Genomic DNA, 24,831 nt, shown 5'->3' with positions numbered 1-24,831 from the left:
TGTTTACATCGTGAAGGTGGTGTACAACAACTTAGGAAAATGGACCCTCCAAGGTTCAAACACACTCTCGCCCTCTTTTACAATGCCTAGCACAGGTTTTAGCGCTGGGAGTGGCGGTAACTACTCCGATGCTCATAGGGATTCTTTGAGCACCAGAGCAGTGAGCGCCGCTGCTGGTGCTAAAAGCCACGCTACGCGTTAGTTAAAGAGGGGGGTCTGTTTGCAAGATTAGGAGAGCAGAAGTCTTTCAGCTAATGTTCTGTGTTATCATAAATGCCAATAAACAAAAAGTATGCACGGAAGTACCTTTGTATTATACTAATTTAATGCATTTCTTGATTGATTTTTAGGGATCACCTTGAATTCTTAAGGTCAAATTAAACAAGCACATGAAAGCAAAAAAATTGACGAAGTTAACTGAATATACAAACGAATCGTAGATTATATTACAGTGTGTGGGAAGAGGAAAAAATGGTGGGTGGGGGTGCCACTGCTTCTGGAGAGTTATGAAGAGAAGTTTTCAATGTGGGCAACTGTTAAGTTGGGCTATTTTGCCACAAGTTGAGTTATGTGAGCACCATATCACAGCTTATGTATTGAGACTCTGTTTTATGGTAGTCCTATTATTAAGTTTCAGTTTGCTGATTTTGAATTTCCCTCAATTCGTATGTTTAGATTTGGCCTTTTTACTACTATTATGCAGTTAACAAAATTGTAAGTTCTGTGTTGATTATACTTGCTGTGTACCACCCTGGGTGAATCTCTTCATAAAGGCAGCTGATAAAATAACCCTACTTGTGGTAACATACTACTACTAATCATTTCTGTTGTGCTACTAGACATACAAAAAGATCATACCGAGTGGCTAGTGATGGGAATTACTCTAGCCCATGGAAAAACCCATCGGGGGTACCCCAGGGCTCCCCGTTATCGCCCACGCTATTCAACAATCTTTAGGACACCTATTGCAAAAGTTAAACCTAAGCTATTGCATATATGCTGATGACATTTCTATTTTAATCCCCTTGAATAGCATAACTAATGAAATTTTAGATCACATGTCTGAAATTGAACAATGGACAATCAACTTCAAACTGGAATGAAATATAGAAAAGACAAAAGTTTTCCTGACGGGCCCAAAGGATAAAATTACCAGAACATCACTTCATCTAAATGGTCACGAATACCCAATTTCTAAAACTATAAAAATACTGGGAATCGCACTAGACACATATTTGACTATGGTTGACCTTACGAACATAGTGGTGAAGAAGTGCTTTTGCGCACTGTGGAAATTAAGGACCATTAAAAATACTTTGACCCTTCATCTTTTAGATTACTGGTGCAGTCTTTGGTTCTATCAATTCTGGACTACTGCAATATCATCTATCTGAGTATCCCTAAGAAACTAGTACAAAAATTAAGAATGGTACAGAACACGGCAGTTCGCTTGATATTTGGATTGAAGAAAAGCAATCATATTAGTCCCTACTACAGACTTTTGCACTGGTTGTTGCCAATGGAGGCACGAATAATGTTTAAGTTTGCTTGTATTTGTTTCAAGCAGGCCTGGGGACTAACTCCTTCCTATCTTCTACCTCATTTTGTGCTACACAACCCCACACGGTCAACCAGAAACTGTAACATATTTGCATACCCAAGGATCACCGGTTGTAAATATAAGTCCTTTTTTTGGACAGGTCCATCATGTTCCAAGCAAGCAAACAGCAGTCTTGGCTAGGTAACTACATCAGTGGAGCCAGGCTGACTTACGGCGCCTTTCGGAGAGTAATTAAAACTGTTCTGTTTGACAGATTTATTACCTAAACAGAATCCACACTAAATTTATATTTTCCTTCTGTCTATTTCTTGTGTAATATGTTGTACTTTCACTATTTGCATTTTGTAATTCGCTGACTGTCCAGCTCTCTTCAGTGTGAACCGCCTATAAATCATCTGACTATGGCGGTAAAGAAGAATAAAGTAAGTTGTTATTATTATTATACACAGCAGTAGTGTAGCGAGGGTGAGAGGTGCCTGAGGTAGTGATGCCCCTCCCCCACTCACACCCTCTTCTCTGCCCCCCTCCACCCCCACCCCCACCCCCCTGGCAGCATACGCACACCCCTTCCTTTCCCCGTATTTCTGTTCACTTCCCTGGTGTGAACAGCATCACCAACTTGCCGCCCGCGTCGGCATCGGCTCTCCCTCTGACATCACTTCTTAGGCATGCGACCCAGAAGTGACATCAGAGGGAGAGCTGATGCTGGTGTGAGCAGCAGGTTGGAGTTGCTGCTCATGCCGGCGAAGAGCTAGAGGTACAGTGTGGGGTGGGGGTGAAGGTTCACATGCAGCTGGGAAAGGAGTGGGAAGGCGGAGAATGGAGGAGGGGTCCCCGGCGGACCACCCCCCCCCCCCCGTCGCCCGTCCCCCTTTACCACGTCACTGATACACAGTGCTGTACACATTATATGCAGGTACCTGTCTCTAGTGGGCTCACAATCTAAGCTTTGTACCTGGGACAGTGGAGGGTTAAGTGACTTGGCCAAGGTCACATGAGCTGTAGTGGGGATTGAACCCAATTTGCCAGGATTAAAGCCCACTATATTAATCATTAGGCTATTCTTCCACTCTTATTACCCAAATCAACAATAGCCCACATTGATAACTTCCCCCTTAATGGGATTGTCATCTTATTATTTGTACTAATGCTGCCTAAATATCATTCCTAGAATTCCCTTGGTGCTGGCCCTACTTGCGTTTACTACAGACCACTTGGCAGGAGGGGAGGAGCAGGATTAATGGAGCAGAGCAGTTTCTCTCTTCTCTTGTTCTCTTCAGAACCAGAGGATGAGGGGAATATAATGTAAACTACTTTTTAATATTTTATATTCCTCATCTCCCTCGAAAAGTATTTCATTATGTCACAGATCCTCAGCTGTGGAATGCACTATATCTAGACCAGGGGTAGGCAATTCCGGTCCTCGAGAGCCGCATCGAGGTCAGGTTTTCTTTTCTTTCTTAAAGGACCCTCGGCCACAAGAGGGCATCCGCTAAAAATCAGGGGAGGGAAATTTCATGGCGACATCAGGAAGTATTTCTTCACCGAAAGAGTGGTTGATCATTGGAATAGACTTCCTGTGCAGGTGGTCAAGGCCAGCAGCGTGCCAGATTTTAAGAATAAATGGGATGCGCATGTGGGATCTCTAAGAGGGTAAAAGTGGGGGGAGGGTCATCAGAATAGGCAGACTTGACGAGATGTAGGATATCTAGGAGGATAAATTTAGGGAAGTGGATCTTTAGTGTGGGCAGTCTTGATGGGCTATGGCCCTTTTCTGCCGTCATTTTTCTATGTTTTCAGGATATCCACTATGAATATGTATGAGATGGATTTGCATGCACTGCCTCCTTGAGATGCAAATCTATCTCATGCATATTCATTGTGGATATCCTGAAAACCTGACCTGGCTGCGGCTCTCGAGGACCGAAATTGCCTATCCCTGACCTAGACTTAAGGGAAGAAAAAATACTTGACCGCTTCAAAGAGAAACTGAAAAGGCACCTGTTCAAAGATGCTTTTTCATTATAACATCAATTTTACTAAACACCCATAATCAATAATAAAAATTCTCTTTTATTTTTATTACCCTTACCTAGGTGTTCTTACCTTGATTGTCTCTCTATCCTTTGACACATGTAGTTCCTTCCCATCTTCCCTTCATGTTCCAGTATGTCTGGTTCGTGTGGAATTATCCCCCTCTTTTACAAAGGTGTGTTAGCTGTTTTAGCGTGCGCTAAATGCTAATGCGTCCATAGACTTATAATGGGCGTGTTAGCGTTTAGCGCATGCGTATATTTTGCGCGCTCGCTAAAATGCATAGCGCACCTTAATAAAAGGAGCTTATGTCTAAGTAGTTTTAGCATTATATAATTTTTATTTTTGTGCTTTGCCTACAAATTCTCTGATAGGCAATTCTATTGAATTTTAATAAAACTTGAAACTTGATTATTTGTAGTTGTCTTGGAGAATTTAAATACATTCTCATGGACATCTTCATTTTACTCTGAAAATTCAAGGCAAAAATATAGCAGAAATGAAAGAAGACATTTGTCCTGCCCCCTCTCCCCTCCCCCTTTTTTATAAAACCATGAAAGCAGTTTTTAGTGCAGATCTGCGCGCTGAATACTCTGCGCTGTTCCTGACACTCATGATCGTAATATTCAAGGTACTGAAGGGAATAGACTTGGTAGATAAGGACAGGTTGTTCATCCTCTCCAAGGTAGGAAGAACGAGAGGGCACTCTCTCTAAAATTGAAAGGGGATATATTCTGTATGAACATAAGGAAGTTCTTCTTCACCCAGAGAGTGGTAGAAAACTGGAACGCTCTTCCGGAGTCTGTCATAGGGGAGAACACCTTCCAGGGATTCAAGACAAAGTTAGACAGTTCCTGCTGAACTGGAACGAACGCAGGTAGGGCTAGTCTCAGTTAGGGCACTGGTCTTTGACCTAGGGGCCGCCGCGGGAGTGGACTGCTGGGCATAATGGACCCTGGGTCTGACCCAGCAGCGGCAATTCTTATATTCTCATAGAGTTCCTATGAATGTCAGGAGCAGTGCAGAGCATTCAATGCGTCGGCCTGCGCTAATAACCACTCTTGCAGTTTTGTAAAAGGGGGGTTTGTTACATCATAATCTGAAACTATTTTCCTGCTATATAGTTGTGCATAATTTATCCTCAAAGCATGGACTATAGGGGAAGTTATCAAAGTGGGCTACCATTAAAACATGTTATTTTATTGTTAACCCTAGTAACCAGGTCTCATTGTATAATTAGGGACCTATGCTAAAATTTCAGGAGTTAATTGGCAAAATAATATGTCTTAACTGTAACCCACATTGATAACTTTCCCCCTATATGGAAGAGTGTCAATTGCTCTGAAAATCCATTAGTCTTGATCACTGATTTTTAATGTCTATTTTCTGTGTTTTATTGCTTTTTTGAAAAGGTAAATCTTTTAAATTTTTCTGCCATTTTTTCCCCAGTAATTTGTCATTTATCCCAGGCACAGCAGGCAGTATATTCTCACATGTGGGTGACATCATCCACGGAGCCCGGTACGGACAGTGCAAAAGTGCACTGTAACTTTACAAGACTGAAAGGTTTGGAGACCACCCATACCGTTCATGTGCCGGTGCCATCCTGCCCGATGTCGGCTCGCGGGACCATCGGTTCTTAGTTTTCCATGGAGCTAAGAAGCTGTTTTCTTGGAATCTCTCCAACCATGTCAAACTTGACTTTTTTGCCTTCTCGTTCCCTTTTATTTCTTCATTTCTTTATTATTTTATATTTTGTTCAATTTCCTTGGTTTGGGTTAAAATGTTTTTTTAAATTTTAACCAAATTTCTGTTTGGGGCATTTGGGCTTCTCTCAGCCTGTTTTCAGGCCAGGAGTGCAGGTCCTTTTTCGACTTTATATTCACTCGACCTCCCCAAACCATTGAGTCCTTTGATCTCACATCAGTGGTGTTCCCCTCGATGTCCAGGGCTCCAAGTAGCTTTAAATGGTGCACTCAGTGTAATTGGATCGTATTAGCCACTGACCCACATACTTGGTGTGTGCAGTGCCTGAACCCATGAAATTTTTTTACAACCTTTGTTCTAAATTACAAAAAAGGTTGCTAAAAGCCAGACAGGTCCAATACAAAAAACTTTACAGGACACTGATAACATCGACCATGTTTGCCAACTCTGACGCCAATGCTCACCGACCACCATTGACATCAACATCAGCACTGAGAACACTGATACCTCCGACAACTCCTGCTTTGTCTCCTTTGCCTCTGTCAAGAAAAGTCCATAAGCGGGATTCATACAGCGTAGACAGGTGAGCGATAATATCAGGAGGACCCTTAATCTGCTATGGGGAGCTAGTCATCGCGCGGATAAATTTGTGTTGATGTCCGTCGATGCGGACAAGGCATTTGATAGGGTCCTTTGGGGATTTCTATGGGATGTACTAGATCGCATGGGATTGGGACAGACTTTTACAGCTTGGATTCGGGCTCTGTATAATGATCCTAGGGCTTGCTTAAGAATCAATCAATCTTATATTGACTTTTTCTCTATTTGCAGAGGGACCAGACAAGGGCGTCCGCTTTCACCTTTATTGTTTGCTCTTTCCATTGAACCTTTGGCGATGCATATCCGGAATCATCCCGATTTAAGTGGGTTTGTGATGAATGGGGTTGAACATCGGGTGGCGCTGTTTGCGGACGATATTTTATTATACGTGGGACAGCCTGCTGTCTCTATCCCGTATCTGTTACAACTTTTTGACTCGTATGGTAAAATCTCTGGGTTCAAAATTAATTTGGATAAAACAGAAATCTTGAATTTGACCCTCACCCCGTTAGAGGTAGAGAATATTCGGGGTAGTTTTCCTTTTCGTTGGGCGACTCACGGGATTAAATATCTCTGTATTCATATCCCTAAAGACTTTACCCGGCTTTACGACAAGAATTATTAGCCCCTGTATCGCCGCATCAGAGCGGATTTGCAACGATGGCATGGCCTTTGGCTGTCCTGGTGGGGAAGGATAGCTCTTGTGAAAATGAATGTCCTACCCAGATTACTATTCTTGGTTCAAACACTACCGGTGCAGGTCTCAGTCCTAGAGCTTCGAGGGTTAACAAAGGAGTTGCATGGCTTTATTTGGCAACGCAAGACCCCTAGGATATCCCAATCCTTGCTGTGGGCGACCCGATCAATGGGGGGAAGAGGGTTACCAAATTTGGAATGGTATTACCATTCAGCGCAGATGAAATTGATATTAGATTGGGAATTGGGTGAGCATAAAAGTGGGGTGATGTTGGAACAGGTCCCGGGGGACAGGATGCTGTTGAAATATAGACTTTGGGTTTCTGGACACTCTAGATCTTGGATTCGAGGTCTTGCTAATCCCTTTGTGCAACATCTGGCCACGGAGTGGTACCGCGCCCGTGCACAGTTGGGCAACGGAGCATTGGTGTCATCCTTGGCCCAGATACAATTTGAACCCAGATTCCAAATTGGGAGTGATAACAGGATTTTCCATAGATGGGCCCAGAGTGGCCTGCGGGTCTTTAGGGATCTGATGGGGACTTCTGGGATTTTATCTTTTGCCATGCTCCAGCAGAAGTTTAACTTGCCAGATCGGGACTATTTGGCCTATTTCCAGATACGGCATTTCATGCAGGCTCAAGGCTGGGGAATGCCAATACGTATTGAACAGGAGTCTTTTGAGAATTTGTGGTTGCTGCTCCGACAAGTACCCAGACCTCTATCTGTATTGTACCAGTTTTGGAGGGGACACTTACCTATTCAACCTATCTTTCAGAAGCAATGGGAGAGGGACTTAGCATTTTCCTTCACTGCTAAACATTGGGATGTTATTTGTGGGGAGGTATCCCGGGCCTCTACTTGTGCTCTGGTTCAGGAGAACGCCTATAAAGTACTCACTAGGTGGTACTATACTCCTGAACGGTTGCACAAAATGTTTCCGGGAGCGTCTGCTCAATGTTGGCGTTGTGATTCATCTGTGGGATCCTTTTTACACATTTGGTGGGACTATGTGATTATTGGTTCCTTTTGGCAGGAGGTGACGAGTACTCTGTCTACTATGGTTGGGGAAATGGTGGACGTAACTCCACAGTCGTGCCTTTTGGGTCTCCAAAATGAGAGAGAACACCCATGGCAGACTAAACTACTTCGTTGGGGTCTTGCAGCTGCTAAATGCCTCATAGCTAATCACTGGAAAAATCATGCTGCTCCCTCTATCTCAGACTGGACCACTAGATTTTTGTCCATTGGGAGAATGGAGCTGGCGGTGGCTAAACGTCGCCATAAGTTCCTGACACGTTCTTTGACTTGGAGCACAATTGGAGCCTTATTGGATGCACTGTAGGGGTTACCGAGTTCTCTCTGCCTGGCTGGCTCATAGGATGGTGAGCGAGAGTTCTGGGGGGGGGGGTTGACTGGGGGTTGGGAGTGGGGGTTGAATTAATGCATGGGGGGGGGACTAGGGGGGGTTCTTGGGGTGAAAATTGTAAGGAAAATGGCAATTTTTTGTATATCGAGCAATCTTAGTAGTTGATGTCTGATCTACTGATGTACCAGTTGGTTGATGTAAGTTCTCTGTGTACTTTCTGGAAAATCTTTTTAATAAAAATTCAAATATAAAAAAAAAAGAAAAGTCCATAAGAAAGTTGAGATGCACAGGCATCCTTCTCCTTTCAGACATGCATCTAAATCATCCCAAGCATCCACTCCATTGACACATTCAAAGCATAGATGCACCAAAACTAGATCACCATCTTTACAACTGGTGTCTCCTCAGAGACGTGCCTCGACATTGAGGTCACTAATGCCTCAACACCTGGTGCAGTATGTGTATCAACTATAGCAGCAATACTAGCACCATCTTTGCAAGACCAGATCAGAGAGCTGGTACCAAAGGAATTGGCAGTGATGCTGAAGTCGCACATGATACAGGTACTGGCTTCTATGCATCCCATGTTAGCCCAGTCTGAGCAGCGTCTCCAACAAACATCAAGGAATCCATCTTGGATTCCACTCTGCCAATTCTTGGCATCAAGAAGGCCCACATCTTCCAGAGAGCATAGTTCTACCTCCCATTCAAGGCGCTCATTGGGCCAATGTCAAGACACATTTCTTCGACCATCTAGACCAGTGTTCTTCAACCTTTTTACACCCGTGGACCGGCAGAAATAAAATAATTATTTTGTGGACCGGCAAACTACTAAGACCGAAATAAAAAAACACATTTTCGCCCGTCTCCGCAAGCTCGGTCCCCACAAACCATCTGATCCCATCTGCACAAGCCTCAGTTATGATTTTATATTAAACGTATTTTATTAAAGTATAAAAAGAAACAATATTCTGTACAATTGTCATTTTATAAATATAAATATTCAGAGCAAGGACCAACAAAACCCCTGTCTCCCCTCCCCTTCACATATATCCCCTCTACTATCAAGAAAACTGAACAAGCCAAATTATTACAGAATGCTACACAGAAATATCATGCTAACAGAATACTGCAGTCACACATGATAAGAATAGTGTTAGGCTTTGCAGTCCCCAGTTATGTCTCTAGCAGGATATATATTTCAAATCTGATATATTGTAATGACAAAATAGAAATAAAATGATTTTTTTCTACCTTTTGTGGTCTCTGCTTTCATCTTCTTTCCACTCTTCCTTCCAGCGTCTGCCCGTTCCATCCACTGTCTGGCCTCTCCTCCTTCCATATGTATATGACTTCTTTCTATGCCCCTCTCTCCTTTCCATCCAGCCTGTGCCTCCTCTCTCCTTTTTACATCATTCATTCCAGCTTCACTGCTTTCTTCATTTTTATCTCTCCTACACCAGATCTAGCATATTTATCCCTCTCTCATTTCTCTGCTGACCCCCTTTCCAGCATCAATCTCTCTCTACTTTCTCATTCCTGTCTCTCCCCTTTCCCTCCTCTAATCTCCCTGCCAGCTGTTTCCTTCCTTTTTTCCTTCTCCCTTCCCTCCTCCTCCCTATCCAACAGTAGCTCTCTTCCCATCCCTTTCCCTCTTCCCCTCCCAGCAGCATCTCTCTTTCTACCTCCAGGTGCAGTAGCAGCTCTCCCTTTATCCAGCAGCTTCCCAGCTTCCAACAGTGGCTTCCTCTCCTTCCAGCAGCTCTCAGTACTTGCCTGCAGCAGTAATTTCCTTAGGCAGCCTTGGGTCGTTGCTGCCTCTGAGGAAGGGGAAGTTGCCAAAGTGAATCACTGCCCTGGTAAGTACAGAGCTGCTAGGAGAGGAGACAGCCACTGTTGAAGGCTCCCTGCACATTCGCGACCCCCCCCCCCGGCAAAAACAGCTTTGCACCGCAGGCCCTGCCGCCCAAGACGAGCCGGAGGCCCCTATCCGCCGCATCCTGCACGTGGGCAGAATCTCAGCACAGACACTGCTGATGGCCCCAATCCACACGCTGCCCCCCACCGCGCACGCTGACCATCTCCCTTCTAATTGCAGCTTCCCCGCGGCCCTCTTCGGCGACTCGGTCGGGGCAGCGATCAAGACAGGCTGCCGACATCGGGACCTTCCCTCTCTGAGTCCCGCCTATTTTGTTTCAACTTCCTGTTTCCGCATAGGCGAGACTCGGAGGGAATGGCTGACGTCAGCAGTCTGTCTTGATCGCCCGAGGCTGGGAGGAACAGAAGATTTCCCCGAACATCACCAGGGCAGGAAATTTAACAGCGTTCATCTCGCCGGTCCTGCGCGGACCGGCAGGAATTTTCAGCGGACCGGCACCGGTCCGCGGACCGGCGGTTGAAGAACTGTGATCTAGACCATTTCCTTCACATTTTCTTCATCAACACAGTCAAAGTTCTCTACCATCTCGGAACCCACCTCAACATTTCCTCGACATCCTTCCTGATGGACATCATAACTGAAGCACGGCATCAAGAAATATGACTCAGATCTATCACAGTATTCTTCTTCTGATTACCCAGACCTATCTGCTGAGGAGTCTTATGGGATGCTATCAGACCCATATCCACCATTTTCTTGCAGAAGGTCTCTGCCTGAAAGCTTGTCCTTTACAAAATTCATCAGGCAGATAGGTCATGCTCTCCCCATAAAAATGGAATCTGAAGCAGGACAAAGAGCAGAGTTCATGGATGCTTTAGATTATAAACAGTGGCCAAGAGATTGTTTAAAATTACCCTTTCATAATTTAATAAGGGAAATAATGTTTAAAAACTGGGAAACACTACTTATAATTCCAACAGCAGCACATAAATTAGACACTCTTTATAGGGTCCAATCCTGTCTGGGATTTGACAAACCTCAGCTCCAGCATTAGTCTCTCCTGGTGGAATCTGCACTAAAGAAAACAAACAGTTCCAGAACTTACGCCAATAACCCACCCAGATAAGAGGGTAGAACTCTAGACAAATATGGTTGCAGAATTTTCCAAAGTTTTATGCTATGCAGTAGAATTCTCAGCTATAATTTTTATGGCTTTCTACTTCAAGTCTTTAGTTCAACAACTATCCCATTATGAACAATACTTACCGACAGATCAGTTGGACACTTTTCAACATATCACGAAAGATCTCCTTGAGACTTGAAAAGCTATGGCACGATCAGTGTTTGACACTTTTGACATCACATCAAGAACATCAGCAGCGTCTAAAGCCATGAGACGACAAGCCTGGCTAAGAGTGTCCGACCTGGATGTCAATGTGCAAGAACAGTTGGCAAATATACCATGTCTAGGAGAGGATTTGTGTGGTGACAAAATAGAGGAAGCAACACAGAAGATTAAGAGACATGAGGACTATATTGTCACCTTATCCTCCTCAAAATCTTCCAAGCCTCAAACATCCCAGAGGTTTTACCCAACTCTTCACATCAATCTCCTTGAATTCAAAGCAAATCAAAATGCTCTAAGCACATTCCAAGATCACCTCCTCAATCAAGTCATACTCATTCAAACAAGTAGCCATGTACTATGTGAACAAACAAGCCAGCACAGGGTCTCACCAACTTTGCCAAGAAGCGATCTGAATTTGCTCTTGGACAATACCTGACAACATACTCCTCAAGGCAGTTTATCTAGCAGGGAAACAGAATATCTTAGCAGACAGGTTTATCAGACTCCTTCAACATCATGAGTGGTCACTAAACTCAGCCATCTTCCACCAGATATTCTCAGATTGGGGGACTCCACAAGTGGATCTTTTTGTTTCTCCCCTCAATCACAAACTTCTACTCTTCTGTTCAAGAATTTACATTCCCAATTGCCTGGACTCAGATACCTTCCACTTCAACAACCAGTTCCTGTATACTTTCCCGCCAATTCCTGTCCTTGGGAAAACTCTACTCAAACTTCACCAAGAACAGACTACCATGATCAGTTCAGTAGGACAATTACATGTGGACTATAAACTTGGATTTATATTTATATTTGTTGGTTTTTATGGTTTTATTATGAAGAGTGAATAATAAATAATCTTTCCGAACATCCACATGCAGTTTTTTGTTTTTATCGGTTGGATTGTTTTCACTGTAGATCATTGGGTCTTCTTTTTGTTTTGTTGTGTTGCACTATGATCAGTGGCCATGACAACTATGGTTCCTTCTCCTCCTGAAACAGTGTCCTATGAACCCATCGTGCTTCAAATCTTTCCAACCTTGCTACACAGAACAAAAGATCTTTACTCCATTTCAATCTACATTCCTTAGCACTCACAGCATGGTATCCCTCTCCAAATCAGTAGATACTTTCACACTTTCTGCACCAATGTCTGCCTTCATAGAAGCTTTTAGAAAGCCTTCTATGCAGTGCTGCTATCATGTTAATCAGACTAATTTCACAGCATGGTGTCAACTAAACTCATTGGATTCAGTTAATTGTCTTGTGCCTTCATTCTGGATTATCTTTTAAACCTCTCTAACTCTGACCTCAAAACTTCTTCATTCTGAGTTCATTTCACTGCTGCTATTAGTGCTTTTCATACACTAATGGATAAAAGCCAACTATCAGTACATCCTTTAGTTTCCAGATTCATGAAAAGCCTTTTTCATACTAACCCACCAATCGAGCATCTTACAGTTGCTTGGGATTTTAACATTATAAATCCACTCTTATGAAGACTTCATTTGAACCTCTTTTGACTACATCTCTCAAGCTTCTAACTTGGAAAGTAGTTTTTCTAGTTTCTATTACATTGACATGCTGAGTCAGTGAGCTTCAGGTGTCAAATCCACCTTACATAATATTTTACCATGACAGAGTAGTTCTACATACTCATCCCAAGTTCCTCACAAAGGTCGTCTCAGAATTCCATCTGAACCAGACTATAGTTATACCTGTCTTCTTTCCAAGACTGCATTCTCATCCTGATGAAGCTGCACTCCACACTTTGGACTGTAAATGTGCTCTTGCTTATTACTTTAATCGGACCAAACCTCACAGATCTTGCACTCGGCTGTTCCTCTCATTCGATCCAAAAGACTTAGAAATCCTGTTACCAAGAGAACCATCACCACATGGCTAGCGGACTGTATCTCCTTTTGCTATGCTCAGGCTGGGCTGATGCTGGAAGATCGTGTCACTGCACATAAAGTTCAAGCAATGGTGACTTCTGTGGCTCACCTACATTCCACTCCCATTGACGTTATCTGTAAAGCAACCACCTGGTCCTCAATATATACCTTCATATCCCATTACTGTTTGGAGAATCATTCCAGATGGGATAGTCAGTTTGGCCAAGCAATTCTATAAAAAATTATTATACAACAAAACATTTAACAGCCATCTTCCTTCCAACTCTTTTTGGGTTTTGCCAGACTCAGATGCATGATCCTGGCAGCTAGGGAGTCCCACATGTGAGAATATTACACACTTTAGGATTGGGGATGCTATGTTGTCGGTAGGGGGTGTGAAACTTTGGAACACTTTGACTGGAGCCTTGCGGTTATATGTATCCAGATCAGGCTTTAAGAAATTACTGAAGACCTATTTGTTTGTGAACGCATTTATGTAATGTGATTAATTTGAGGTCATGATGTGAAGCTTTGTGACAATTTAGTGATTTGGATTTGTACATTCCGATGTTCTTATAATGTTATGTAGAATTAGGTTTTATATAATTATGTTTGTATTGCCAATCTTTTATTTATGTTTCTATGTAAACCGCTTAGGTTTGTTGCAGTATATAAATTTTTAAATAAATACCGTATTTTCGCGGATATAACGCGCACCATTGTAAAACGCGCACAGGGGTATAGCGCGCAGAAATCACGATGATATGTACAAAAACTTTTCTATACCGCGCTCAGGCATATAACGCGCATGCTGCCCGACTCTCCTTTCGCCCGCCCTGACTTTCTGTGCGCTGTCCCGACTCTCCGTTCACCCCCCCTGACTTCCGTGCACTGTCCTCCCTTGAAGTCCTGTCCCCCCTTGAAGGTCTGTCCCCATCCTGAAAGCCTGATGCCCCCCCGACGTCCGATACATCCCCCCCCCCCGGCAGGACCACTCGCACCCTCACCCCGAAGGACCGCCGACTCCCCAACAATATCGGGCCAGGAGGGAGCCCAAACCCTCCTGGCCACGGCGACCCCCTAACCCCACCCCGCACTACATTACGGGCAGGAGGGATCCCAGGCCCTCCTGCCCTCGACGCAAACCCCCTCCCCCCAACGACCGCCCCCCCCCAAGAACCTCCGCCCGTCCCCCAGCCGACCCGCGACCCCCCTGGCCGACCCCCACGACACCCCCACCCGCCTTCCCCGTACCTTTGTGTAGTTGGGCCAGAAGGGAGCCCAAACCCTCCTGGCCACGGCGACACCCTAACCCCACCCCGCACTACATTACGGGCAGGAGGGATCCCAGGCCCTCCTGCCCTCGACGCAAACCCCTCTCCCCCCCAGCCGACCCGCGACCCCCCTGGCCGACCCCACGACCCCCCCACCCCCCTTCCCCGTACCTTTGGAAGTTGGCCGGACAGACGGGAGCCAAACCCGCCTGTCCGGCAGGCAGCCAACGAAGGAATGAGGCCGGATTGGCCCATCCGTCCTAAAGCTCCGCCTACTGGTGGGGCCTAAGGCGCGTGGGCCAATCAGAATAGGCCCTGGAGCCTTAGGTCCCACCTGGGGGCGCGGCCTGAGACACATGGTCGGGTTTGGCCCATGTGCCTCAGGCCGCGCCCCCAGGTGGGACCTAAGGCTCCAGGGCCTATTCTGATTGGCCCACGCGCCTTAGGCCCCACCAGTAGGCGGAGCTTTAGGACGGATGGGCCAATCCGGCCTCATTCCTTCGTTGGCTGCCTGTCGGACAGGCGGGTTTGGCTCCCGTCTGTCCGGCCAACTTCCAAAGGTACGGGGACGGGGGGTGGGGGGGTCGGCCAGGGGGGTCGCGGGTCGGCTGGGGGGGAGGGGGGTTTGCGTCGAGGGCAGGAGGGCCTGGGATCCCTCCTGCCCGTAATGTAGTGCGGGGTGGGGTTAGGGTGTCGCCGTGGCCAGGAGGGTTTGGGCTCCCTTCTGGCCCAACTACACAAAGGTACGGGGAAGGCGGGTGGGGGTGTCGTGGGGGTCGGCCAGGGGGGTCGCGGGTCGGCTGGGGGACGGGCGGAGGTTCTTGGGGGGGGGGGCGGTCGTTGGAGGGAGGGGGGTTTGCGTCGAGGGCAGGAGGGCCTGGGATCCCTCCTGCCCGTAATGTAGTGCGGGGTGGGGTTAGGGGGTCGCCGTGGCCAGGAGGGTTTGGGCTCCCTCCTGGCCCGATATTGTTGGGGAGTCGGCGGTCCTTCGGGGTGAGGGTGCGAGTGGTCCTGCCGGGGGGGGGGGATGTATCGGACGTCGGGGAGTCGGCCGGGCAAGAGGGCTTGGGCTCCCTCTTGCTCCGATCGTGGATGCGGGTGCGGGTGGGAGCGCGTGCGAGCGGTCGTTCGGGGTGGGGGTGCGAGCGGTCCTGCTGGGGAGGTGAATCGGGCGTCGGGCGGGGTGGGAACTATGTTTAAAAACTTTTGTATACCGCGCTCAGGCATATAACGCGCGAGGGGTATGCGCGGTACGTAAAATCACGTATAACGCGCGCGTTATATCCGCGAAAATACGGTAAATATACTGCTTGAGTGTCCCACCTTCCCTAGTTGGTTTCTTAGCTTTTTTACTGAATTAATAATGATTCCGTGAGCCAATGTTGGGTGGGAAGGCACCAGCGCATGTGCGGTAAGGGCAGTCTCAAGACTTTTCAGTCTTTTAAAGTGACAGTACACAGTTGCACTGTCCATACCAGGTTCCGTGGATGACATCACCCACATGTGAGAATATCTGCCTGCTGTCCTCAGATAACAGCTGTTACAGGTAAGTAGCTCTGCTTATCTTTCACTTTTTAGACATTGATTGAATATCCTTTGCTCCACTGTCCATTACTCCAAGAATAGACTGTATTCCAAAAATTAAAAATAAAAACAAAATTTGTACATCCAAAATTTTGTTTTCACATGATCAAATGTATCAGTTTAATAGTATACTTCTTTTTTTTCCTAGGCAATCTTGGCTTTGAAAATGAGAATGACCCACCTTCCTTCATTAGTCATTCCCAAGATAGATATAGTGATTCTTTCTCAACTGAAGCTGATGACAATTCAAAAGGAAGTAAGAGTTTATAAATTGAAATATACAGTATAATGCAGTTAATATAGTAAAAAAAAGTTCCATGGGAGTACTTTGGGGTGGCCACATGTGCAGCCCTTCTATAACTGAACTAGAAATAAAAACCACCAAATATCCCTTACAACCCACTCTCAAACTCCTTGGAGTAACAGTAGACAGAGGTTGCACTCTTCAGGTGCAAATTAACAAAATCACACATAAAGCATTCTTCACCATGCGCAACCTTCGCAAAATCAGAAAATTCTTTGAAAAAGAACAATTCAGACTCATAGTCCAATACCTAGTCCTAAGTCTATTGGATTATTGCAATATCCTCTACCTTTCCTGTCCCACCTACCTAATAAAACAATTACAGACAGTGCAGAACACTGCCCTCAGAATGATCTATTCCCTTGGAAAATTTGACCACATCACCAACGCCTTCCTAGACTCACACTGGCTTCCAATACAAGCCCGCATCCAATTCAAACTATACTGCATGTTATTCAAAACATTAAACGGAACGGCACCCACCCACCTAAACAACCGTCTAAACAGGAACCTCTCAACCAGACAAAGGAGAACCCAATCCCCTTTCTCCTACCCCCCTTTTAAAGGAACTAAACGCAAAAAGATGTATGACCACTTACTAGCAACACATGCAGCTAAACTGGATCCCACTATCACCAACCTACTGACAGCTTCAACTGACCTCAAGGCTTTCCGCAAAGAAATCAAGACCCTTCTATTCAAGAAATTCACCCAAACGTCCTAATCCCTCCCGTTTCCCCTCTCACCCCCTCTTAGAATCATCTCATCAAAATTGCTTTAGACCTTACACCTTCAATTGTATTCCTTTACTGGAAAAGTCCAGCTATCTTTTTTGTTGTAATAGGACCAACTTCTTTAATTGTATTTCTCTTCCTGGAAATGTCCAGCTATCTTTCTGATGTAATCCGCTTAGAACTGCAAGGTACAGGCGGAATATAAGCATGTAATGTATTCCTTTACTGGAAAAGTCCAGCTATCTTTTTTGTTGTACTAGGACCAACTTCTTTAATTGTATTTCTCTTCCTGGAAATGTCCAGCTATCTTTCTGATGTAATCCGCTTAGAACTGCAAGGTACAGGCGGCATATAAGCATGTAATGTAATGTAATGTAATTATAATTGGGTATATACCGTTTCAGGTCTTTCAACATTTGTAAGTTTTTATTATTTTTTCAGTTTTCTATTTTTCCTTTGAGTGTAAGAACCAAGTGCTAAACAGTATCTGCTGTTAGATATTTGCTGCTGTACAGCTTTCATTTAAAAGAGCTTTATTGATTTATGGGTTTTTAATTTGGGCACTCTTTCTGGAGTTCAAACCAGATGATTATTGTTATGGATCAATTGTTATGATTGCCTTGGAATTTGCAGGTAAGCATGATCTACTCTGGCTATTTCCTTATTGTTTTGCAGTACCTTTTTCTGTTTTTTGCTTTGTTCGTGGTGTGTTTTTTTTTGTGTGGTTTTTTTTCAGCTTCAAAGGACTGCTTTGCCTGCATGGAGAGGAGCAGACATTTAAGTCTGCACCTAACAAATGCATCCATCAGGGCCTGTACAGCCAGCCTGCTGAAGATTTGTGGAGCTCAGGGTTCCAGGCTCTCGGCACTTGCACGTTCCTTGACTTGGTCAGGAGCTTGAGCACTTACTGTTAAGCATCAATAGCATTCCTTCGAGGCACTCACAGTGCCGGCTGCCGCTTCGCATCTCCCCTTTTTACTATATCGGTCATGGCCCGGGGGAGGTTAAGGATCAGTCCGACTAAGGTCCAAATGGTAGCTCGAAGATCTGTGTGGCAGCTGACCAGCCGCAGCACTATTTCTCCAGCACATGGTCTGTAAGTACAGGCTGTGACAGCCTATGGGGAAAATTGGGGGGGGGGGGGGGGGAAACTCTTTTTTCACTGTTTCTGCCATTAGGTCTTTGGTCCCGCTCCTTTAAAATCCTTTATTTTGAAGTTTTTGATCAGCCCTGAAGCGTTTTAAATCTGTTTTTTTTTTGTGCCAAAATGCTGCTAAAATGGCCATCTTGGATTTCCCAATTTTTTTCTGTTCTCCAGCTTCTTAAAACACCTCGTTTTTGCTTCAAAACTGATAGGAATGGAATCCTCAGATCCTAAAACCCCTATATCATGCCTTATTTGCACTAAATGGCGTACAACATGGGATGGAGGGGTGGGAGCTTTGGGCTTAGCCCCTCCACAGGCCTCTAGGGCTGGAGAAAGGCAGATGGTCCCATGGGGGGGGGGTACTGAAACACCTTCTGGAGCCCTGGGACAGTGACCCTATGCACCATAAAGGCATACATGCTTTGCAGTCCAAGAAAAGGTGTTTGCTCCATCCTAAGGGACAAGGAGAGTTTTCTCAGGACTTTACCCTAGAGTTCATTAATTTTCTCTGGTAGGCTTATGCACAAGGCAGTATTCTGCTGGTCAGGTCTGCTGGTGAGCAGACCAGCGCGCAGGCCATTCTGAATACTCAGAGTGCCTCTTATCTGAGAGCAGAGCCTGTTTTGGACTCTGATGGTCCATCAGACATGGACTTGGAATATAAGGGATTGGATTTAATCCCTTTATGGTCCCAAGAGATATCAGTCCCAAGTGATTGTGTTGCGACTCATATAGAGAGAGAAAAGATCCTTAAGTTTCCTTAAATGCAGTCCAAGACCAAGGATACAAAAATATTTTCCATTGTTTTGGATACCACAGTTCTGATTAAAAGGAATTTTCAAGCACACGTGAATACATGCCTATATAGTACACCTCCGCGAATTCATGGTCAGCGATTCACGGACTCGGTGATTCGCGGTATTTTCTGATCGCCTCTTCCGGTCAGAAAAAAGTATTTCCTTGGATTACTACTGAGCCTATCACCTCTTATCTTCATCCTATGCCCTCTCATTCCAGAGCTTCCTTTCAAATGAAAGAGACTCGACTCATGCGCATTCACATCACATAGGTATTTAAACTTCTCCATCATATCTCCCCTCTCCCGCCTTTCCTCCAAAGTATACAGATTGAGATCTTTGTCTGTCCCCATACGCCTTATGACGAAGACCATGCACCATTTTAATAGCCTTCCTTTGGACTGACTCCATCCTTTTTATATCTTTTTGAAGGTGCAGTCTCCAGAATTGTACACAATATTCTAAATGAGGTCTCATCAGTCTTATACAGGGGCATCAATACCTCCTTTTTCCTACTGGCCATACCTCACCTGAGCATCCTTCTAGCTTTCGCCGTCACCTTTTCAACCTGTTTGCCCACCTTAAGATCATCATATACTTTCACACCCAAGTCCCACTCCTCTTTTGTGCACAAAAGTTCTTCACCTTCTAAACTGTATAGTTCCCTCGGGTTTTTGCAGCCCAAATGCATGACCTTGCATTTCTTAGCATTAAATTTTGAATGAGAATGAATTGCACAGAAACTCTGGACTAATGGTACTGAACAGAGGACGCTGGGGTATCACAGGGGATTCAGTTTTCAGGGTGTTACTGCTGATTTATGGTATGCTTCAGATACCTTGCAGATTTCTGTACTGTGATAGCATTCTGCATTCTAGAATTCTACTTAAAACAATCATCTTGTTCTAGAATTCTCACTTTCAGATACATTGACATATACTTCCATGGATAATCACTGGATTCAAGTTCTCTGTGTGAGAGGACACATTAAAATCTCAACGTAGGTTGTTTGGGACGAAGTTAGAAAATTTAGGAAAACAAAACTTTTGATTAACAAAGTTGTAATACCTGTCCTCAAAAAGCAGGGCTTCAACAGAAAAAGAAAAGAAAAAAATCCCAAGCAAGATCTACATGCTTTCAAAATCCCCCAGAAAAAAAAGAAGAATGTTAAGCAAAGTCATGGTTTCAGCAGTGATTCAGCATCTAACAGAATAAAATTTCTTCTCTGCATGCTTGTCTTTCCTTAAAGGGAAGAGCTGGGAAATCCCACAAAGAAGCTACAATATGAGTAATTCAACACAAAATCCATCAGCAAAATTTCTGAAACCTCCAATATCACAATCCAAAAAATTACTGTCTAAAAGTTCTTCTCTTCCTAATTACTAATAGAAGCATGAAAAAAACTTATTGAATTTGTCAGGATCTACATTCTCTGTCACAGAAGGTACTGCTTTTACTGAATTCCAAGAAATGCAAGTGGCCATAAATACTGAACATGTAATGGAACAGGAGGGCAGAGGAGTAGCCTAATGGTTAGGGCGGCAGGTCCTTGTGGCCTTTGGCAAGCCACTTCACCCTCCATTGTGTTAGGATGGTTGAGGGTAGTGCTGGCAACCTCATACTGCTTAGGCCCTGTCATTAAAAACATCATGCCTGTTGCAACCCCCATAAGCCATTCACAGAAACAGAGACAAAACATAGAAAAATGAAGGCAGATAAAAAACCATTCAGACGTTCAAATACTTGAAGAGTATTAACATAGAACAAAATCTTTTCCAGAGAAAGGAAAATGGTAAAACCAGAGGACATAATTTGAGATTGAGGGGTGGTAGATTCAAGAGCAATGTTAGAAAATTTTACTTTACGGAGAGGGTGGTGGATGCCTTGAATGCGCTCCCGAGAGAGGTAGTGGAGAGTAAAACGGTGACTGAGGTCAAAGAAGCTTGGGATGAACACAGAGGATCTAGAATCAGAAAATAATATTAAAAATTGAACTAAGGCCAGTACTGGGCAGACTTGCATGGTCTGTGTCTGTATATGGCTTTTGGTGGAGGATGGGCTGGGGAGGGCTTCAATGGCTGGAGGGTGTAGATGGGCTGGAGTAGGTTTTAACAGAGATTTCGGCAGTAGGAACCCAAGCACAGTATCAGGTAGAGCTTTGGATTCCTGCCCAGAAATAACTAAGAAGAAAAAATTTAAATTGAATCAGGTTGGGCAGACTGGATGGACTATTCGGGTCTTTATCTGCCATCATCTACTATGTAGGGCGCCTTATACCATGCTGCGGTAAATGCAAGCACATGCTTATCACAGCTTAAAAGGGTTTACTGTGGGATGCACTCAGGCATCCTGTAGTAAGCCTGAGATCTGAATTCACAAACTGATGCTAACAAGGTTTTAATATTTTCCATAGAGGGGGCATATTGGGAGGCAGAGAGGGGGCATTTTTGCATGGATTAGTTAGCACAATGATATTACCATGTGCTAACTGATTACTGTAGGATTAGTGCATGAGCCCTTACCATCTATGAAATAGATATTGTTAAGTGCTCACATACTAGGGTTACCAGATTTTCCGTTTGGAAAATCCGAACCCCTTGACCCACCCCCAGGTCTGCCCAGTTCCACCCATCCAGTCCCGCCCTAGCCCCGCCCCTCCCGCTGGCTGCTCTCGTCAGGCAGGAGGGCATTTGTGCATAAGAACATAAGAAGTTGCCCCCGCTGAGTCAGACCAGAGGTCCATCTTGCTCAGCGGTCCGCTCCCGTGGCGGCCCATCAGGCCTAGTGCCTGAACAGTGATCCATGATTAATTTTATAATTTTACCTCTAATCCCATCCCTATAATCTACCTATAATGTCCTCCTGCCCGATGGCGATTTGATAGAAGTTTTTCAAAATCCGGACAAAGTGCCGGGTTTTGAAAAGCCATCCGGACCTCCCGACATGTCTTCAAAAGGAACGCATGTCCGGGGAAATCACATGCTAATTATTTTTTTAATAGCTGTGTACTAAAGCAACATTAGTGCATGGTCATTAATAGAAAAATGGAAAATAAGCAATTTTACAGCCGTGGTAAAAATGACCTTAGTGCGCAGGAAAAACACACATAAGTTCATGGTTTCATAGTTTATTAAAATTATTAAAAGTTTATTAAAATTTAATAAAATGCTTCTCCGGGAATACAAAGTGTTATAGGGAACAAATAATAAACATAGGCCTTCCAAGACTGACATACTAGGTTGGGGTTGCGACATGAAAACAGGGAAGAACTACAATTTTGTTAAGAAAGAGCACATTAAAGGGAGGAACAGTAGGAAGGATATGACAAGTGATAATAAAAAAATGGGGGGATCACTGCTAGGGGTAAGTAACCTTGAAAGAGACCTGGGGGTGATGGTAGACACAACATTGAAGGTGTCGGCACAGTGCGCGACGGCCACAAGGAAAGCAAACAAAATGTTGGGTATCATTAAGAAGGGTATCACGGCCAGGACGAAGGAAGTCATCATGCCACTGTATCGTGCAATGGTACACCCACATCTGGAGTACTGTGTCCAGTATTGGTCGCCGCACCTCAAGAAGGACATGGCAGTACTTGAGGGAGTCCAGAGAAGAGCGACTAAACTGATAAAGGGTATGAAAAACTTCTCATATGCTGACAGGTTGAAAAAGCTGGGGCTATTCTCCCTGGAAAAGCGGAGACTTAGAGGAGACATGATAGAAACCTTCAAAATCCTGAAGGGCATAGAAAAGGTAGACAGGGACAGATTCTTCACACTGTGGGGAACCACGAGTACAAGGGGGCACTCGGAGAAATTAAAAGGGGGCAGGTTTAGAACAAACGCTAGGAAGTTCTTTTTTACCCAGAGGGTGGTGGACACATGGAACGCGCTTCTGGAGGCTGTGATAGGCCAGAGCACGTTACAGGGCTTCAAAGAAGGTTTGGATAGGTTCCTAGAAGATAAGGGAATTGAAGGGTACAGATAGGAGTAGAAGTAGGTTATAGATATAGAAATAGTCAGGGACCACTGCAACAGGTAATAGGCCTGATGGGCCGCCGCGGGAACGGACCGCTGGGCGAGATGGACCTCTGGTCTGACCCAGCGGAGGCAACTTCTTATGTTCTTATGTGTATATGTATATATATATATATATGATAAATCAATTGTAGGCATCTTTAAAAAGAAAGCATTTTAAACTACTCTTGAATTTATCCAAGTGCTAAGGCCACTTACCACAGCTTAGTAATAGGAGCCCTTAATGTTTTGTTTTGTATATGCTCAGCCCACCAGATTAAAAAAGAAATGTATTCTGCTTTTCTAGCAACCAGAAGAAACCTGTCGCAGACACAGATGTATAAAAGTACCCTTTTCAGTACTGCAAGAGAAAGTGTGAATAGAGAAGGTGAGTTTCTATACTTTAAATCTTTTACTTGCTGCATTCCCAGTGTAAATTTTACAGTCATTCAAATACATCACAGTGCAAGGTAAGTATAATTTTAGCCATTCAGTGGAAAGCAAGATGTCCTTTTATTAAACTGCAGTATGCACCAGGACACACTTACCACAGCTTAAAAGGGCTCACTGTAAAATCCTAATGTGTGTGTGCAAACTGTGTGGGGGGCAGAGAGTAGGTGTGACAGCATGAATCATTTAACATTGCATAAAAACCAAATAAAAAGAAAACCTAGCCTTATCGTGAAAGAACAAACAACAAAGGCCTGGATTCGCTAACCTGCCTGATCGGGTCCGATCCGGGCAGGTCTGATGAATTCAGGAACGAAAAATATGCAGATGGGGGCGATCCACGCGCATGCGCAGATCATCTGTAGATGGTCTGCGCATGCCCGTCTGAGATGCGACCTTTTATTTTTTTTTTTACTTCAAACTTTTTTGTTAGTTTTTAGCCCTACGAGCCCGTGGCTCGCTGGGCGGGCTCACTGGACGGGGAAGGGCAGGAGAACAGCGATGCGGCAGGAGAGATTCGGGGAAGATCGAGGCAGAACAGGGTAGCATTCGGGGCGAGCAGGCAGGAGAGATTGCAGGGTAGAGAGCAGGGCTTCCAATCGGAAAGTTGTTTTCAACTGGTCCCTACAGTCGCTTCTTCAGGTGATCGGCTAGCCCAGTCGGATCAGAAATTTGGTGTTGTGAATTGCGTCCCAGCCTACTTTGCATGCGTTTCATCTCATTTGCATGCACCGAGTTGAAGCGGATCGCAGGAGAGGTAAGTGAATCAGGCCGGATGGAAATTTGATAGCAAAGGGGTCGCAAACCGATTGGTACACGATTGGTTTGCTTTGTGAATCTAGCCCAAAGAAGGCAAGAGAGATGTCCTAATCCCCAAATATGTTAGCTTTATTGTTTAAAATGATATGTCCCAATAAAGCTTGCCTTCATCATTTAGCACTGCCATATTATGCAGGTCACAGGACTTGACAGAAACTCTGATAATAGCAACATTCCATGCTACTGATTCAGGGCAAGCAGTACCTTCCCTCATGTACAGTCATGCATTTGGGCTGCAAAACCCGAGGGAATGGTACAGTTTATGGGGTGAAGAATTTTTGTGCACAGAAAAGGGGTGGGACTTGGGTATGATAGCATATGATGATCTTAAGGTGACTAAACAAGTTGAAAAGGCAACAGTGAAAGCTAGAAGGATGCTCGGGTGCATAGGGAGAGGAATGGCCAGTAGGTAAAAAGAGGTATTGATGCTCCTGTATTAGACTCTGGTGAGACCTCATTAAGAATATTGTGTATGATTTTGGAGACTGCCCCTTCAAAAAGATATAAACAGGATGGAGTCAGTCCAGAGAAAGGCTACTAAAATAATCAGTGGTCTTCAGCATAAGGCATATGGACACAGACGTAAAGATCTCAATATGTATACTTTGGAAGAAAGG

At 44.6% G+C, this 24,831-nt stretch overlaps 1 protein-coding gene across 7 annotated transcripts in view; it reads left to right on the top strand.

Annotated features, from left to right (window-relative positions):
* TMC5 (transmembrane channel like 5) overlaps positions 1 to 24,831 on the top strand; it is a 102,590-nt gene that overhangs the window by 38,546 nt on the left and 39,213 nt on the right. For all 7 annotated transcript variants that reach the window (XM_033962896.1, XM_033962895.1, XM_033962893.1 and 4 more), the window contains 2 exons: positions 16,096 to 16,203; positions 23,253 to 23,333. In XM_033962896.1, coding sequence (XP_033818787.1) covers positions 16,096 to 16,203; positions 23,253 to 23,333 — 189 coding nt within the window. The remainder of the gene's footprint in view (positions 1 to 16,095; positions 16,204 to 23,252; positions 23,334 to 24,831) is intronic.

Source organism: Geotrypetes seraphini, chromosome 11, assembly GCF_902459505.1.
Source record: "Geotrypetes seraphini chromosome 11, aGeoSer1.1, whole genome shotgun sequence".
Lineage (NCBI taxonomy): Eukaryota > Metazoa > Chordata > Amphibia > Gymnophiona > Dermophiidae > Geotrypetes > Geotrypetes seraphini.
This window is presented reverse-complemented; position numbering and strand designations above follow the sequence as displayed.